Source organism: Sprattus sprattus, assembly GCF_963457725.1.
Source record: "Sprattus sprattus genome assembly, chromosome: 10".
Taxonomy (NCBI): Eukaryota; Metazoa; Chordata; class Actinopteri; order Clupeiformes; family Clupeidae; genus Sprattus; species Sprattus sprattus.
The window spans coordinates 12,930,920-12,949,949 of NC_137908.1; the positions used below are offsets into that span (position 1 = coordinate 12,930,920).

The window sequence follows — 19,030 nt, forward strand, 5'->3', positions numbered from 1 at the left end:
CACTCTGATAGGATACCTACATCCGGTTGAAGGGAGTTAAGGTCCTGATAGCGCGGAGTGGAACATCGCAGTTGGAAATCGCAGAGTTAGCAGGACAGCAACCTTATATTTTCAATATGTCTGGAAGAGATGGTGAGAACAGATCTAATTATTACTTACAATAAAAATCCACTTGTATGTAGATCAGGAATCATAAATCTTTTAACCATCCACGTTTTATTTTAACTGGAGCTGGCTGCACGCTAACGTTGCACGCCTGGCCAGATAACTTAGCTCTCTGGCTCACTGAAGCATATGACAAATGAGAATGCAATTTAGTTTTGAAATTAGACTATACTCTGAAATATTACTTAACCAGGGTTGACAAAATTAGTAAATTAAATAATAACCTAAATTAACCTAACGTTATAAAGCCAATCTCAATTGGTCTATTTTTGGGTTTAGCTTGCTAGCTTCAGACATGCTAGATAGACACTATTGTTAGTAATGTGTAACATTAGTGGATTGCTTTAAATAACTTCCAATTGTAAAGTTTATTTTTGGTTTCGTCTTTCGTTATTTGCCACTTAACACATAGTCAGAACGTCTTAATCATACGGGATAATGCTAATAATGTTTGTGAATTCAGCTTAGTCACGTTTAGATTCTAAGAAATTATGAAATAACGGGTTGTTCAGCAATTGTAGAGTCAAGTTTATAGTAAGTATTGACAAGAAATGTCGTTGAAGATGGTTATGTGACAGTTTTGAAGCACTCTGATGTCATGAGCTGTATGTCTTATGACTAGTGGTGGTGAATTATCTGCCTAGCACTGTCACATATGAAAACTGATTAACTCACTTACAGGAGGAAAAAAGAAGCCACTGAAGGCACCCAAGAAAAATGCAAAAGAGATGGATGATGTAAGTCCATGCTGGTCCTTTGTGTAGTTATGTTTTGTGTGAACAAAGGTGTGTAATAACGGCACCACTTTTAAATGAAGGCTTTTTAGTATTATAAGCTTTATTTGAAATCAATTATGTAAAGCAAATTGAATCTTGGTTCTTTTACGTTTTATTTTATTTGCTTCTGTTCCTGTTCTTTTTCTTCTTCGTTGTAGCTGTTTGTATGAACAGTTTCAATACACTGTAGGGTCACTGCTATTCAATCGACTTCAGATGGCCATGTTAACCTTAATGAGTCGTTAGTTGCAATGTTAAAGAAATTAAATTACAGAAATCCATTTTTGAACAAAGCATCCAAACAAGACTCTAAGCAGTAATATGTTTCAATGATTTTTGAGCTGTAGCATCAGTGCTAAATCTGCACATAATTTGCAGGATGACATGGCCTTCAAACAGAAACAGAAGGAAGACCAGAAGGCTATGGAGGCCCTGAAGGCCAAGGCTTCAGGAAAAGGACCATTAAGTGAGTTCAAGAATACTTGATTAGATCTGATGGTAACCATAGGTCTGCCATCTTTTAGGTGACGAGGACATGGTGTATACTGGGAATAGACTGTAGGTGTGACTTTAGCTCAGTATTTATATTCTATTTATGATATAGGATATTAAAGCTAATGAGCGATGCAAGCCTCTTAACGATGAGCGTCACAATAACTGTCATGCTGTAGTGCAGAGCTGCTGTATGGATTTGTGAACTCTAGGTGGCAGTGTTTAAATGTGTGTATTTAGAGGTCAGTTTGGTAATATGGATGATCATACACACTGCATGAAATGTAATTCTTCTTTGTGTCATTGAAAGACTTATATGAGATCTTTCTTCTGTTACCAGGTGCTGGTGGAGGAATCAAGAAGTCTGGGAAGAAATGAAGATCTGTGAAGACCACGTTACGAAACTGGGGAACACCTCAGACATCGCCCCCTCTTTTTTTTTATTAGGGTCCAGATTTGGAATATTTTTAATACAGTTGACAGGATTATTTCATGGCTCTTGTAAATAGAAACATCAGAAATAAAGTTGTTGGCTTCTAGTGAAATTTGGCTTTAAAAGTCATGTGACTTTGATTGAACACAGCTTATAATAACATGGACCTAGCACTGTCTGCACGCTACATGTAACAGCAGAGGACCAGGGGTAAATGTCTAATGCTCCAGCTTAGCCATTTTAAGCTTCAGCATCTTTATTTCTAAGTTCAGCTTCTCACGTTCAAGCAGAAGGTTCCCCTTCTTTATTTCCTGTACGTCCTCACGCCACACTGTGGTGTCCAACAGTTGGGTCTCATCAATCATTTTCTGTTTCCCCGAACCTAAAAAACCCCAACAAAATTAGTTTTGGAATTTATCCAAATCTCTAAAGTGAGGCTCACAATGCTCACAATAACGCTTGAGTGACTCTATATGCCTGTGTACTGAAATTCATGTATAGATGTCGATTTGATGGTGATGTGAGGGTGTGTGTATATTTGTTTGTTGAATGACTGGTGCTATGGGTATGTTTGAAGGGGAATGTTTGAGAATAAACTACAGTTGCGCTGCTTACTCTGGCGTGTGGATGTGCTTCTTCTCAGTTCCACTTCCACTGGGTAGTGGTCACTCACTTTCAGTGCCTGGTGTAGACATTTCATTCAGTTAGCTTAAAACATTCAGTAAGTTTATCCTCTCGTGCTTGATAATCAACCTGATTTAAGAATAAGTTATACATGTAGAATACAGTCATAATTGTATAGCCTGTACAAGTTTATTCTTATGCTATTTGGCAGACACATTTGTCTTCACAACATTTGTACCTATCAAAAGGTTTCTCTGTTGTGCATTTAAAGAGGTGCTGCGAAATTAAATGTGCCTTTTGAGCAGTAAACTAAATTATATGACTACTGTTATGAAACACATTGCCAGCTGACAATTACAACAAATGATCATAACGCTCTTGTGGAAGAATATCTTTGAGAACCACAGGCACAGAGCTGCGTTTAGTCTATTGCAAACTGGACCATCTTGACAAGGGTTTAAATGACGATCCTCATCTGCCATCACAAACTCCTCATCAGATCTTAGCTGTGGTCTCTGAATTAGTAATTTTGTTTTGCCACTCACCAACTAGATGGCATTTGTCACACCCTGAGTAGCCACTGATTTTAAAAAAGGCATTTCATGGGTTGAAAATGGCCCAACACATTTTTCATGGTTAAAAATAATCCTGAATCATCCCATTATCTGAACAAGACTCATCAGAGCTGGGGGTGAAGTTACACTTCAACCACCTCTCAGACACCTTTCTGTCGAGTTCATAGGTGATAAGGAACGCCTCAATTCAATGCGAAACTGTTCAAATTCACCTGTTCAGTAGGAAGTCCATAAGCAGCCTGGAAGTTGAATGGCTTGGCAGAGTTGGGGACTACAGCTTCCAGCATGTCCTGTCCATACACCACAATCCTGTCAATTAAAAATGGTAAGCTGATATACCTCACTTTCATACTGTCAGTTACACTCAAATGAACACTATTCTAGAGATACATATTACCTCCATGTGACACAATAAGACAAGCACAAAACTGAAAGACAAAATAATTAGAGATGGTAACTGCAATCTTATATGTCATATAGATACTATATGTAGATGCACAGACAAACGAGGGCCTTCTCTATGTGTGAGAGAGAGAATGCCCAGGACAGGGGTGAAGAAGTATTTAAAAGTCAGGGAGGGATGAAAGATGCAGAGAACTACAATTTGTACAAGAATTGTGATCATTAATGACTACAGAAGTAGAAGAGCGACGGCTAATGACACACCTGTCATAGGTGTGATCGTTTCCTTTGTTGACTGTGGTGTCCACATCATCTCTTATGAGCCAGTGGAAATTCTTGTCACTGCGAATGCGGATTTCCTTCATGTCTTTTTTTGAGACATATGATCCGTCTGCGTTGAAGTCGCCAAGGATCATGACATTCTGACATATTAAGAAAATCAGTCACTTGCATACTATACTACATGAAATTTTAACTTATCTTACATGTAGCAATAGGCCTTCGCAGCACAAAGGCAAAGGCAAGTTTATTCATGTACAATTCCTACACATTGGTATTTCAAAGTGCTTTACAAGCGCTCAAAACATAAAAGAATAAAAAGGTAAAGTGTGTGGTTAGACATGAGCTCATAGAAACAAGCACTCACATCTGTCTTCCATTTCTTCTTGATTTCCAGAAAGACATCATAAATCTCATCAAGCTCTTTCTCTGAGTCTTCAGGCTTGGTGTGGACAGGGATCATAACCAGGTCTTTAAGTTCTACAGACATCCAAATCAAAGAAAAGGCTATGTTAACTAGACAGATAGAGTAAGTGCAAACGTTTTCATCAGGCTGTACACAGGACAGAACAACACAGCTCTGTGTCTGTGTATGCCTGGGAGAGTGTATTTGTCTGTGTGTGTGTGTGTGTGTGTGTGTGTGTGTGTGTGTGTGTGTGTGTGTGTGTGTGTGTGTGTGTGTGTGTGTGTGTGTGTTTGTGAAAGAAGAGTTCTGAGTAAATCTCCTACCAGTGTTGAGACAGCGGAAGCGTAGAATGTAGGGTTCCCGTTCAAACACATCCACTTCTCCAGCTTGCTTGTCTGCATACTGGTATGATCCCACTAAATCCACTAGATCGTCCCTAAATATGACTACAAAATGAATACCGCAATCTGCAACTCTTGGTCCAAAGTAGGCTTTGTAAAGAAATGCATAACTATAATGAATTGCATATTTATTGTGTAATGATATTGACATTGTCAGGGTAACAGTATTAGCACAGTCAGTAGCTTTTCACCTGTATAAAAACATGAACTGCTCCTTATAGCGGGTTCTACCCAGGCGACTGCTGATTTTTAAGGTGTAGTGATGTTTGTTATTGGCCCTGCAGAAGGAGTCACACACAAGCAATATGTCTTACATCAAGGTTTAACTTGAGACAGATTAACTGGACAGAGAGGTTTAACTTGAGCCAGACAGATTGCTTATTAATAATGATACGAAAAGAATAATTTTCCATCTTAATAAACAGTTGTACAAAAATATATTTGTTATACCTCTAAAAGACCAGGTGTATATACACTGCATAAAATAGCTGCTTTCAGTGCTGCAGCATTCAGGAATATAGAGCCCCTTAGACATCTGAAATGTAGTATCTATAATGTTTCAGAACCCTTTTTTCTAGAACCCCTGAAATTGTCAGCAGCCCCCAACCTCTTTTTGCTATGCCCCTGCTGTCCTGTGTCCTATCACTGTACGGGAGAGCTACAAAGCCAAAATAATGTTAATCCGCAAAATCCCCTTGGTGCAATATATTTCCATCTAGACTCTCAAAATGCTTCTGCTTCATCTTGGTTGTGAAAGAACTTCTCTTAATGCCCCTCTGTAGTCAGGCTGATGTACTCTGTACTCTGATGGATATTTACTTATTAAGTGCCTCCATGAAGGTTTCCACTGAATCCCCAGAGGCATCAACCACTTCCAGAATCACAATGATGTCATAACGTGAAACGATCTGGATTATAAAAAAAGAAAAGAGAGGTAGAGGTACGTCTACTGAATTTTCTAAATGTGTCTAATTAACTGAGGAAACATTAAACAAATTATTATTGAATTTACCTTGACGAGAATGTTGAGAGTATCTGGATTAGAGATCTTGGCTCTCCCAAATTTTTGAATGTTGAATGATGCGACCTTCATGATGTCTGTTAAAAAGTAATACTGGTGGCTCGTCACAGTGAAAACTCTTCCCTATTACTATAACCTGAATGACTGGTGGGGGATACACACATACTACTACATATCTTAAAGTGCAAATGTCTTCCCCCATCAACCCAATACCTTTGTCCAAACATGTCCAGCAGTGAAAGCTCCCCCTTGTTAAATCCTGTCATGGGGGCTACATGTTGTGTCCCAACCATTTCTAAAACAACACCATGCATGACTGAATACTTCTGTTCCGGGTTTCTCTTGCAGTTACATTTACAGTTACCACTGCCCAGAGCTTAGCATATCAGTACACCAGTCACAATAAATTACTTAAATATTTATTAAATACAAAAATAAATATAGCTCCACTTAATAGTTTAAAGATTCAAAAATTTGTTTCTGCAAGACAAGTGAGACTTACCTCAAAAATGAGGAAATGATGGACGGGAGATAAAGAAATCAGCTTGATGTCTCAAACAACCAACTGACAACAGTGGCACCTTTGCAGTGGAACTTTATTTGTTAAGATTAGAGCATCTGCAACCTGATTGGCTGTCGCTCAATCTTCTGTCCAGCCCTGTCCCAACTTGGCTCAGCCCCAGCATGGCTCCACTCAGGCTCAAAGGGACCACAGGCACACACAAGCTTCCTCTCAGCTGTGTTTCACACACTAATCGGAAAATGTGGGTAAAAATATGCTAGTCCCCCTAAATTATCCTCCAGAAAATGTGGCATAAAATAACAGGAGCAACATTAAAGGGAGAGTTAGTGGCCCACACCAAGAGTCCCTTAAAGGCCCCAGATAACCCCAAAAGTTAGAACATGCACTTGCTTGTCTGTTTTGTGTGTTTGAATTTATGTGGGGGTGGGTATCATCTGTGCCCTTGGGGATTGGCTGAGACAGTTTTTTTTCAAAATACCACTTTTGTTTACATTCCATTCACTTGCGGAAATAGCTATGGACTAAGGAGGCAGCCACGCCTAGCTACAGTGATCTGGTGCTTCAATCATCTCATTAACGGTGTCGCCTCACTATTAAGCTCTATTTATAAAAAAACGACAAGAACACACTAATTGGGAAATGTGGGTGAAAGTATGCTAGTCCCCCCAAATTATCCTCCAGAGGATGTGGCATAAAAAAAGTTTACATGTTCAGACACCTCAGCCTCTGTCATGCATGCCAGAGGGCCTATTGCCCATTCCTTGGAAAAGCCAAACCAAACCCAAGATTAACAAAAACACAGGAAAACACCAATAATTATCTCTTATTTATGTCTTTTAACTTTTGCCAGAGAGACTCTATGCAAATTTAGAAGTAGAAGTGTTGTCCCCTCAAGCAATCACACCCCAGTACGGCCTCATCAGTCAGTCACTCCACTTACAATAGGGTCAAACTCTCAAGAAGAGAGGTTTATTATTTTTACCCTTTCTATATCTTGTCAGTGCTTTTATGGATAGACTATGCACAAAGGTAATGACCTAGTACTGATAAATAAAAATGAATGTTTTACTTTCTTTCTCCAACTCAAGATGCACAAATTGTGGTAAATTAAAAGCTCTCTTTTTCATCCCTCTTTCCTGTCCCTGATCTGACACAGACCAAGCCGAGGTTTGTCATCACATTACTCCCCATTCTTCTCTTCAGTATCCAAAGTGCCATCAGATAATCTGCAAAGTCAACAGGTTTTTGACTATTGCTGTCAATAGCACCTGAGTTGTGTAAACAAACTGCCATGCGACGAAGTTATGATAAAAAAGTCATAGATATATCCGAATGTCTTTATAAGTAAGGTAATGTATTTACAGCATTAGGTCACTAATTTCTGTCAGATTAGGAGACATTTTTTTTTTTGTAAACTGAAATCAGACTCTGCAGATGATCCTTATATTTTCTCGTATAAAGGAGTGGTCGATTGCAACGGAATGTGAGTGCACCAGTAAATAATTCTACAACCTTGTGTTTGTCACAGGGCCATATGTGTTTGAGGAGTACATCTTAATTACAACAGCGGAGGCATTTCAAAATATTTACCAACCTAGGGAATGTTAACCTCTTAATCTGTCAATTCTGTCAAAAACATTCATTCAAAATACCAGAGTACCAGAGATAAGAGAATAGTTGTCATTATTCCCTAGAATGGTAAAACAGCCTGATGCAGTTATGCAAAATTATGCAAAAGACACAACGGCTGGTAATAAGGAAGGAGTTGACTTCTGTGTTTACTGTTTAATATTACATCTGTGGTATCTATGATACACCCACTATTTCCCCTTCTCAGAGGCAGTTTGCATGCAGTCAAGTCCTGTTTGCAGTTCAGTTCATGCAAGATCTGAGTGAATATCACAACCAAGGGTTAGGAGCTGGTCTTTCATCTTGACCTTATACAAATCCTGGCTGAAGGGGAAATATATAAGACAGTTGTGCCTCCAGGCTAAGCTTTTTCGACTTAAGACAGACGAAAAACTGACTGAGGTAAGCTGTGCATTTATCACGGATTGATGTTTGACTTTTCTGCTGAGTTAATGATGTACTGCATGTGGTTACTTGTATGATTGGATGGATGGTTATCTGCTGAATACCAGACCTTTACCTTTACATTATGCTCCTGGATGTACCTGTTTTATTTGTGTGTGTGTGTTTGTGTGTAGGATAAAACTTGGTTCAGATGCTTAAACTTCTATAGATGTGTGTGTTTGTGTATGGGCATGTGTGTATGTCTGCAGTGTAAAACTCACATCTTAGATGCTTCATCAGCTTTATTGTGTGTGTGTGTGCTGTGTTGTAGTGTAAAACTAGACCTAGCAGACAGCTCTGATGGTTTCCTCTCTCTGCACGAGCTCATCTCATGGTCTGTGGTTGTGCACTCGTGTCTCTTTCAGTCCTGACAACTTCTGGTTTCTTGATAATTTGCAAACTCCGTTTTGCTGTGCTGAAATAATGTCATGTTCACATCCATGACGTTGTAAACATCAGTAGTAATTCATTGGACATTCCTCCAAAATACCTATTTTTAATGATTTTGTTGCCGTTTTGTGATTTCTGCTAAGAAAAAATAGTTCTTCACGCAAATCATCACCTCTTTGTGTGGTGTATTAACGGAACTTTAATGTTTCAGGTGTTGCGTAGCAACCCATTACTTGCTGACCAGGTCTGGTTTGGTGAACTTAGGTCTTCTTGTGTTTATTCAAATAGGCCAGATGAAGGTGGCATCCTTTAATGTCAGACGGCTGGGTTTGACCAAAGTCTCTGATGAGAATGTCCTCAGATACCTGATCAAGGTAAGTCATTTCTAACCTGTTCAATGACTCAACGTGTGTGTATCTTTGGATTACTCACTTAATGCACACTTTATGTGCCCCATTCTAACATTCTACCATCACAATCTAACAATACAATCACAATAATGTTAACATGACATTGTGATGTAACTGGGACTCTTAGTATCAAGAAAATTACTTGAAATAAATATAAATATATGATCATCAGGGTCTGTGTCTATTTATGTGAATAAATATGCTCTAACTTTTTGTCTTATATGAAGGCAGAGGTGACTATCCTAATACATTATTGCTTCTTACACAAAAACCATAAACCCCTCTGCTCAAAGCAGGGTTTACATTTTTTAAGGTCATGTTAAAGTAACTTCCTCATGTTCCAATTTAGCATTAAAACAGAGGCCACCAAATGCAAATAGCATACATTTCTAATGATGAATGGCCCATTTCATCTACCACACAAAGAGGTGATGATTAACATGCATATCAAAAGGCTCCAGATGTAAGGGCAACATTTCACTTTCAGCTGAACCAAGCTTTAATATCTATAATATGGGGGGGATTCCAAAGCTTGAATGACATTGATTGATTAAGCAATTGATACATTGGTGATTGATTGATTGATTGTAGCTGCTGTCTCCTCTTGAGACACTCGGTCAGCTGTAAAAAGCTGATAAAGAAACCGTTTTATGCCAGAGTTTATAAATGGTCTCAATTACTGTTTTTTTAATATATACAGTATATATACAGTTTATATTCTGACTTCATGAAACAAATAGTAACACTCCATTAACACTTGAAGACTAATTTGTAATGTCTGTTAACTGTATGGGTTGTACTTGCTCATTATCATGTAAAAAAATGAACATAATGACATTATGCCCAGGAAGTGTCCAAACTTTTGCATAACAACTGTAACACCTGAACAGCAGGCCTATAACACTCAGATATTATTGGACACAGCCTGCATGTAAGTAAGTGATCCACATTGACTGATGAAGCCTCTGAAGTAAAACCTGCTAGAGTCTCCTATGACTCGTGTAACTAGTACTGTTCCTCGAATGATTGAATCATGACGTTCAAAGTCTTCTGTATAGTGCTGTTGACAGCAGATAAGGAGTTGATAATAATTTTGAACTCATCATGATATCAAACAGTGTTGAGCATGAGCAGTGAACAGTGAGTACAAATGTGATTTACATCCAGGCCTTGTGTTCCACAAATAACACCCAAGATCTGCTCTGTTTGTCTTTTCTATGTAGATTGTGTCACGCTACAGCATAATCGTGATACTCGAGGTGGTGGACAAATCAGGCAAAGCCATGGCAAAGTTCTTGAGAGAGCTGAACAATACAAGGTCAGCCATCATCACTCGCTCTTGTCTTTCCCACAGTCAACGTAAGTGTGTCTGGGGGACCCGTGAATGTGTATGTGAATGACAAGAAGCTAAATGTTCGGTTATTTATTTCATCATTCTCTTGACTTGAGATTGAGGTTTACCCTCTGGTGTTACCTGGATGATTGATGAGCAGAACAGATCATTAGTTAAAAATGGAAAATTGTTTGACCCCCACCAACCCAATTATTTCACTAACAAGTCCAAAACATGCCTGGCAGTTTAAACATTTAAAAGTGAATCCAGGTGCGGTGTTGTGATGGTTTCCCATCTGTACTTAGCATTCCACAACCTTCTGTGCCAAAACCTGCTCATTTAAATATAAATTAAATTGAAACACTATGATTTCAAAACAGTGTTAGTGTTAATGATGCGGCACCTCACACCACTCTCCCTCATGGAAAATGTCAAAGAAAGTGGCAAACAAACAGGCATCTTAAGTCACAGATACAATTTGAACATGTAACATTATGCTGTAATAATTGTGTCATGTTTGTGTCTGTGTTGTGACAGGGCAAACAAGAAGCATCCCTATGCCATGAAGATGAGCTCCAGCTTAGGGCGCTCTCACTATAAGGAACAGTTTGTCTGTCTCTACAGGTGGGTCTCTCTCAGAATTCATGTTTCAGGTCTTTGGAAACTATGAGAAGTATGCTTCACCATATGTAATTGTGCACAGCCAGAGGCCATCTTAAAACACCCCTAAACCCACAGAAAGGTGAAGAGAGATTAACGTCAGTTTCAGAGCAACTCAAACCGCCAGCAAGAGAAAACAGCAGCAATGCAAAGACCTTCAGTTTAAAAAATAGATTTTCTTATCTTTATAGCCTATTTTGTCTTTGTCAAACCATCTCAATTCTAGTACAAAACTGTGCTCTATGCAATATAATATTCAAATAACGTTCCCAGAATAGAGTATTCAGGGCCTCTAGATTCTGGGTGTTATGCAAAACAGCGCCCACCACAGACCCAGTATGTAAACTGATGTTAGTCCAGCTCAGGACTGGATGAATTATTTCAGTGTGAATAAAAAAATCGCTCATAATGCCAGAGGCCCTTGTGGCCTAGATGCTCTAGACCTCATAGTGAATGGTGTGCAGAGCCAGTGGTCATGTGTTATTATTTCAATACATTTCAATGTTAAATGCATCATTTGTGTGGTATCATAACCAAAATATTTGCATACAGAGATTCAGCGCCGAACCACTCAATGTCAATACAATTATTTGAATGCTTAGTTGCTTTAAGACCAGACACAATTACATGTTGTTTCCTTGTCCTTTATAACCCCATATCAGACAGTTTATAATTTGCCTCGTTAAAACGTCATGTTCCAAATACCACTACCAGTTTTCCAGCCTAGGCCTACTAATATCTTTGTACCTGCATCTGCTAAGACTTGCTCTCAGGCAGACAGAGCTCACAGGCTGAGAGAGACATCTTTTTTAGCTTGGTAGCTTTCCAAAGGTAGAAAAGGAATGGGCTCAAACAGCCGGAGGGGAACGGGAGAAGATTGTATGAATGCTACACTATAGGGAATGACATGAGGCGTGTATTATTTTCTCAGATAGTTTGCCGATGATTAGGTATCTGTGTGGAAATCCTATTTATTAAGAAACCTGTGACTGTGCAAAAGTGTTCTTTGGAAAAATGAGCCATCAGTACGACATGTTGCAACCACCCTGGCTGAGAGGGAACATACACAACAACAAAAAGTTAGAATGATGGCTTAATGCCCATTGACTCATGCCCACCCAACAACACCAATAAAGGGGTGTGTCCAGGTCCTAACGGCATCAGACACCTGCTGATAATCACAGATAAAGGTACCTGAAACAGAGGCAAGCAGGCAGCAATTCCAGGCAATAGATATCAGGCCCGTTGCACACACTAATGGAATGATGTCTCTCGTGTATGCTGAAGAGAGGACCAGGTGCAGCTGACGGACACCTACCAGTATGAGGACAACCAGGTTGGCGACGAGGATGCCTTCTCTCGAGAGCCCTTCATCCTGCGTTTCTCATCTCCTCTCACAGGTAAGGCATACTCCACTTGCTCTGGGGACCAGTGGCAGGAAACACTTTCTCAAACCACCCACAGCAGCTGCATCTGGTCGATTTGGCACAAGTGTGGCCCACGTCAATCAGAACTAAACCAGACTAAACCTTAAGTCTGTGGCCCACAACACTCAGAACTAAACCAAATTAAGGATTGGAGAGTAACTAGTTACATGAAACGGATGTTAAAATTGCAATTGTAATCCATTACAGTTACAGAGTAAAGTATGTAATTAAATTACAGGTCCCAATCAAAATGTTGGAGATTACAAAGGGGTTACATCCAAATATTTTAGAAATATTTTAGAAATGTGATTTTTGTTTTGCATCAAATAATATGAAATTATGTAATACGATTATTAATAATATTCAATTATTTAAAAGAAAAAATGAAAATAATTGTTTTGAATTTGATTTGGGATTTTCAATCGCTTCTTTCTCAAAAGTACACTTGGACCTGCTAATTCTCAGTTGACCATATCTAGTTTTACTACTTTGCTTCATATGGAGACAAATTTAGTTAATAAATACGTTGTTGTTCAAGTTGGTTTAATAAACAGACATATTCTACATAAGTCTAAACACATTGTATCTAGTTTATGTATTGAAATGGAGACATGTCTGGTCTAGACATATCGCAACATCATGCAAGTACCTTTACCCTGAGGTCATTTCAGTCCCATCTGTTTTGATCAAGTGAAAATTTTTAAATTTTTTAAATGTTGTCCTCAGAGCTGAAAGACTTTGTGCTGATCCCCGTCCACACCAAGCCAGACGACTCCGAGAAGGAGCTGGATGAGCTCTATGATGTCTTCCAGGAGGTGAAGAGGAGGTGGAAGACAGACGTGAGTTAGGGGTTAGGGGTTGTGAAGACTTGATTAGACAGACATGTTTAAAGGCAACGTCTGCGATTTTGGTGCAAAAGGTGTTGATAATGCAACGGCCCCTCCCTTCCATACTGCTTACGCAATGTGTGGCTGGAATTATGTATGGCTTGGTCCAAGGCACTATGTTGTGTCCAACGAAAGACTGTGTATGAACACCTGAGTTTTTTTGAACACACTCTAGACAGCTAGAGGATTGTGAGGAACAATTTGTGTTTATTGGATTAAAATTGCTGACTGCATCTCTGCTGAAGGCACACCTGGCCTTTAATTTCTTGCATTTTTCTCATTCATTTCTTAATCTAGCGCTATGAACATAATTCATTTCTTTCACTATCTCTCTCTCTCTCTTTCTCTCTCTCTCTCACTATATCTCTCTCTATCACACTCTTTCTCTATGTCTTTTTTACTCTTTCTCTCTCTCTTTCTCTCTCTCTCACTATATCTCTCTCTATCACACTCTTTCTCTATCTCTTTTTTGCTCTCTCTCTCTCTCTTTCTCTCTCTCTCACTATATCGCTCTCTATCACACTCTTTCTCTATCTCTTTTTTTTCTCTCTCTCTCTTGCTCTCTCTCTTTTTTAGGACATAATGATTCTAGGGGACTTCAATGCAGATGGTGCGTATGTGTCCAAGAGGAAGATGAAACGGATCAGAATCCGTAGTGACACAGATTTCCACTGGCTTATTGGGGATGACATAGACACAACAGCAAGCACATCAAACGACAACACCTATGACAGGTAGACAGATTGAAATAAAACTATATTAACATATATTAACATATCAATATCTTAATTATTTGTATTACAATGAGCATGTTTATCATGCTCTGCTTGGCTAACTGGGTATTTTATCTGTCCCGTTGCTGTTACTCAGAAATTATAATCCTAACCTCATGTAAACGTTTTTTTTTTAATGTTTTCATTACTTATTATTAGCCTTTAAATATGCCAATGAGTCCATCTTTGCTCAAGTATGCCTGACGAAGATCAGACAAAATGTTGTTTCTTTAATGTCATTATACATTGTAATTCTCCAAGCTGTAAGTGTGCAAAACCTATACCTCCTGCTGCAAGACCTAGTGTTAGACATGCAAGACCTTGTTACCTTCTTTTCATGTCCCCATGTTAGAAAGCACACGTCTTGTAAACGGATCCTAAAAACAAAGACCTGTTTTCTTTTTGCCTCCATAGGATTGTTGTCTACCAGAAAGACATGCTACAGGCCGTAGTTCCGCACTCGGCCAAAGCCTTCAACTTTCACGAGGCCTACAACCTCTCTGAAGAGATGGTAAGCTGTGGTGCCTCTCAAGCCTTGAATGATACATTCGAATATGCAAATGAAACCATGTGTTCTCTAACTGGAAAAACTTGGCTTGAATCAAATGTTTGTGATGTGTTGCAAAATAATGTATTGCAAGCTGCATCCTCCAGTTAAAGGATACTAATTGATCCTAATAACCAGAGATTCAGTCAAGTGATGGAGTACCAAAATTCAGGCTTTAATCTTTACGGTGATGCGCATCAGAGGAGAGAGAACAGGACTTGGTTTCACCACTAAAGTTCCAACTAGGCTGATTTCACTAACTGTCTGCATAGGTATCATCTGTATTCAAACCTAGGAGAGTAAGGGGGGGTGGTTACCTGAATGCTGATTCTTATCTAGGAGACAGCATGTCTAGGATAATATATATATTCATGGGGGGACCCTGACAAGGGTGTCATCATTCCCACAGTGATCAAGTCATACAGGAAGTGTGACCATCTGGGCACTTACAGAATACACATGAAAGCTTTATAATTAACATTTTATAACTATTGACTGTGGAATAGGCCTACATTGAATAAACTCCTTATTCCAGATATTATCACCAGAAATGAGTCTTGACTGATTACCCAAAAACTTTACAATGGGAGAGCTGTGAAAGTTAACTACTTTTGTTATTAAATATATATGCAGTGGCTCAATTAGCCAAGCTCTTACCTCATTTTAATTAATGATGATATTTTGACATGACATTGGTTGAGCTGAATTTGATGGATATTGTTCTGCATAAGAGAGCCATATCCATCATTGTTTTGATGCTCCTTTCTAAAGTGCCCCTTGATACCCTGTGTGTAATGTGTGTGTACCCTGTGTTTCTGTGTATCTGTGACCAGCTTCATGTTGTGGCTCTCTCTGTGTTCACAGGCTCTATCCATTAGTGATCACTATCCTGTGGAGGTGACTCTACGTCCTGCTAAGAGGGCCCAGAAGAGGAGAAGACAATAGTTACATATGAAATGTATAAGTCATCAACACTGAAAAGATATACAACAAACAACAATTACAATGTATACCATGAGCACATAATTAAAATGTCATGTCACAATTGCAGTACAAATTTCATTTATACTTGTCTTGATGAATAGTGTTTAGACAACCACTAAAAGTGGATGATCATTAGGAATGAAATATATAGTTTAATTTTATTTTATGAATTGATTTGCATTCTGAAAGAGAGTTGAATAAATGCTAAGGCAATAAAGCTAAGTCTATGGATGAATACTAAAGATGGGATAATTTCATGCTTCCCTGTTATCCTTGCTTATGTATTTAATTTGTGCAGTTAGAGGGATACTTTACGATGTCATTAACCTCACACATCCAAAGCATGCAACAAGTTTTAAGAATGTCAAAGAACTTCATAAAAAGAAAGCACCAGCATTTAAATCTGGCTCTATTTTGTCTAATTTCTTGGCACACACATAAATAAGTGCGTTGTGTGTGTGTGTATGTATATATATTGATATTAAATAAATAAATAAATATTGGGGAACCTCTCCAAAAAAAAATTCTCAGGCTTTTTGACATCCTCAGGTTGAAAAACATTTACATGTCCGATGCTTTGGAAGTCTATAGTTTCACCATTTCACCTTCACTAACAGAGACTTCATTCAGAGGCTGGAGAAGGGAAAGTCTTCAAAATATATTTTTTGACCCCATTAAGGCTGTCAGAATTCAACCATTGAATTCAAACAATGACTTGCTTACAACTTGCTACAAAAACCTCTGTGTTACCCTATATTCGATCTTCAAACAAAATTAAGCAAGTATGTGAAGACGCTAAGATCCATTACATCTTTTATTTCAAAGCAACTTATACACATGCACCATGCACCACACACACAGACACACACACACACACACACACACACACAGACACAGACAGACAGACAGACAGACAGACAGACAGACACACACACACACACACACACACACACACACACACACACACACACAAAATAACCGTTATATGGAAATATTTTTAAGGAAATATGTTAAAGAGATCCAAAACCTACACTTCAGAAAGGAAGCTGCATATGAATATTGCTGATGGCTGAAACGTTTCTACATTTCTTTTCTGTGTCTAAGTGGTAGGTCTTTTGGTCCAAAGCAGTTTAACTTAATTCCTTTTTTTCAAGTCCTTGTGAAGTCTGTCTCCACAGTCTTACAATCCCTGCTTTACCCAGCAAGGGGCAGTCTTTCCCTTGCTATGTACTCATACTGTGTAAGACATGTGTCCATATCAAAACAATGTGATATGCTAGATGAACACAAGTGGTTGAACAGTTCCTATATAGCTCCTGATTCCCTTACATCAGAAGTCCCTTGCCCAGACAAAAGAATTAAATGCATTTGGTCCTTGTCATGGACCACATCCATTCTAGATCAAGGTTGTGTGCATTCTAGAATTTACCTAGGGAAGTGGTTACACATTATAGCAGAATGCATAGAATTCCACAGCACGCTACTATGGTTATGGTTAAGGTATTTAGTAGACACTTTTGTCCAAGTAGACTTACAGTAGAAAACATTACACACAATAAAAGTATCCATTTAAATAAAAAAATGAAAACAATCCATTAATAATAATAGCAACATTAATAATAATTCAAAATATTAAAAACTACTACTATGCGTTTGAGGGCTGCAATGGGCCAAGCCTGTTTGCTCAAGACTATCTAACAAAAAAAAATAAAATCAGGTTGTGGGCCAATGGCAGACTTTTTCCCTTGTGAGACAGCCTTACTTACTTCACAATATAAAAATTGATTTCCATAGAACATGAGTATACACTCAGAGGTAGAGTAAACTGTAAATCCACCTGGTAGAGTGAACTGTTATCTGATCATCTTTATGGAAACGACATTATATAACTTTGTTTTTATGACTGTGGTACTGACTTCACTAAAACTGCTTATGGGTTCTGTTTCCATGACAAAACAGGAAAAGCCACTGAGGAGTTAGCTTGCTGCCAAGTACTGGAGATGTATGCATGGCATGACAGTTTGATATTCTGCGACTATAAATCAATTCATTTTCTGTGGTAATATCTTAGACTAAGAAGACAAAGCATTGCCCATAGAACCAGACCTTCTTTAGCCTAGTAATCTCAATGCACAGTAGCCTGCATCTGAACACCAATAATTCTGTTGCCATAGCATCATTGAATGTTCCATACTCTTAGAGAACCCTGAGGGTTAACCAGGGATATGATGTCTCTCTCAACTTCAGTGATGACAACCTGGTGGATCAACCTGTTTGTAGTTTAGAAGGCTCTGTCACAATCCCCCTCTTTCACATTAAAATAATGTAACCAGAGTCACCTGCATAGCTACTATTGCTTGCCAAATCTCTTTCATCTGCTGATCACACATTGAATCAACCACTCCTCACAATTCTCGAAGAGTTACCATATCACTACTACACCTTTGAAAACATACCAGACATTTCTAACATTCTTGCGTTGTACATAGTATGGCCCTCCTGTGTGTTTTCCATTGATTTTCATAGATACATGTTTCTGAAAACACATTGTGCTTACGCATAATAACCTGTCTGATAAAATATCCATCTTGTCATGTCCTGTATCTTAATCAGAATTATTTATTTAATTAAATAAATTAAATTAACTTGGTGTGGTTGGTGCATAGGACATGAAACTTATAGGACATATATTAACAATATAGCAAAAAAAAAAGTGTGTTGGAAACTATGAGAGATGAGAGTAAAAGATGAGGTGATACTGTGATGGCTGTCTGTGTATTACATTCCACGCACATTGGAAAGACTATAATTCTTCAGAAGGAGGAAGTTAGTGACAGAAATATGTCATGCAGAGACAAAGAGATGATTCAAAGAGAAAAAAGGGCTCTGAAGAATGTGTGCGTGTGTATGTGTGTGTGTATGTGTGTGTGTGTGTGTGTGTGTGTGTGTGTGTGTGTGTGTGTGTGTGTGTGTGTGTGTGTGTGTGTGTGTGTGTGTGTGTGTGTGTGTGCGCGCATGTATGATGCTTTTGCATTTATTGGATGGTTGCTCAGTTATTGTTAGTGCCTCCTGCCAGAGCCAAACTGAAGAGTGAAAGTAACCATTACATAAAAATGTGGGACCTTGCACTTAGTTAAGTACCAAAATAAAATACGTTTTAGTGTGTTTCCGTTTGTGTGAATGATAAAGTGAATTAGTGAGTGCGTGTGTGATTGTGTTAAACTGTGAGTATGTCCAACCTGTTTACCCACCTCCCCTGGTGTTAATAACATTGGCCTATCAGCCAAGGTCCTCCCTCTCTCGCTCTCTATCTCCCACTCTCTCTCTCTCTCTCTCTCACACACACACACACACACACACTTGCTCCAGAACCTTCCACTCCTCCTTCAGCTCCTGTCATCTGGCCGTCAGCTTCTCCTCGTCCGTCTCTTCCTCTCTGAGAGCTCTGT

At 38.7% G+C, this 19,030-nt stretch overlaps 3 protein-coding genes across 3 annotated transcripts; 2 read left to right on the plus strand and 1 right to left on the minus strand.

The window, feature by feature from the left end:
• Positions 1 to 36: 36 nt before the first annotated feature.
• Positions 37 to 1,978, plus strand: tma7 (translation machinery associated 7 homolog). The gene is made up of 4 exons (XM_080846495.1): positions 37 to 132; positions 847 to 902; positions 1,320 to 1,407; positions 1,774 to 1,978. Exons 1-4 carry the CDS (start codon positions 117 to 119, stop codon positions 1,809 to 1,811), a joined length of 198 nt encoding a protein of 65 aa, XP_080702621.1. The 5' UTR covers positions 37 to 116; the 3' UTR covers positions 1,812 to 1,978.
• Positions 1,979 to 2,084: 106 nt separating this feature from the next.
• LOC308371204 (deoxyribonuclease-1-like) lies at positions 2,085 to 5,646 on the minus strand (the record flags this gene model as incomplete). Its single annotated transcript, XM_080846050.1, has 9 exons — positions 2,085 to 2,269; positions 2,482 to 2,548; positions 3,278 to 3,374; positions 3,732 to 3,889; positions 4,114 to 4,226; positions 4,476 to 4,588; positions 4,745 to 4,831; positions 5,373 to 5,461; positions 5,566 to 5,646. The coding sequence occupies 9 exons, from the start codon at positions 5,644 to 5,646 to the stop codon at positions 2,085 to 2,087; spliced, it is 990 nt and encodes a 329-aa protein (XP_080702176.1).
• A 3,207-nt stretch (positions 5,647 to 8,853) lies between these two features.
• Positions 8,854 to 15,542, plus strand: dnase1l4.2 (deoxyribonuclease 1 like 4, tandem duplicate 2; the record flags this gene model as incomplete). Its single annotated transcript, XM_080846377.1, has 8 exons — positions 8,854 to 8,934; positions 10,194 to 10,288; positions 10,841 to 10,927; positions 12,251 to 12,363; positions 13,117 to 13,229; positions 13,854 to 14,011; positions 14,465 to 14,561; positions 15,462 to 15,542. 8 exons carry the CDS (start codon positions 8,854 to 8,856, stop codon positions 15,540 to 15,542), a joined length of 825 nt encoding a protein of 274 aa, XP_080702503.1.
• Positions 15,543 to 19,030: the final 3,488 nt, after the last annotated feature.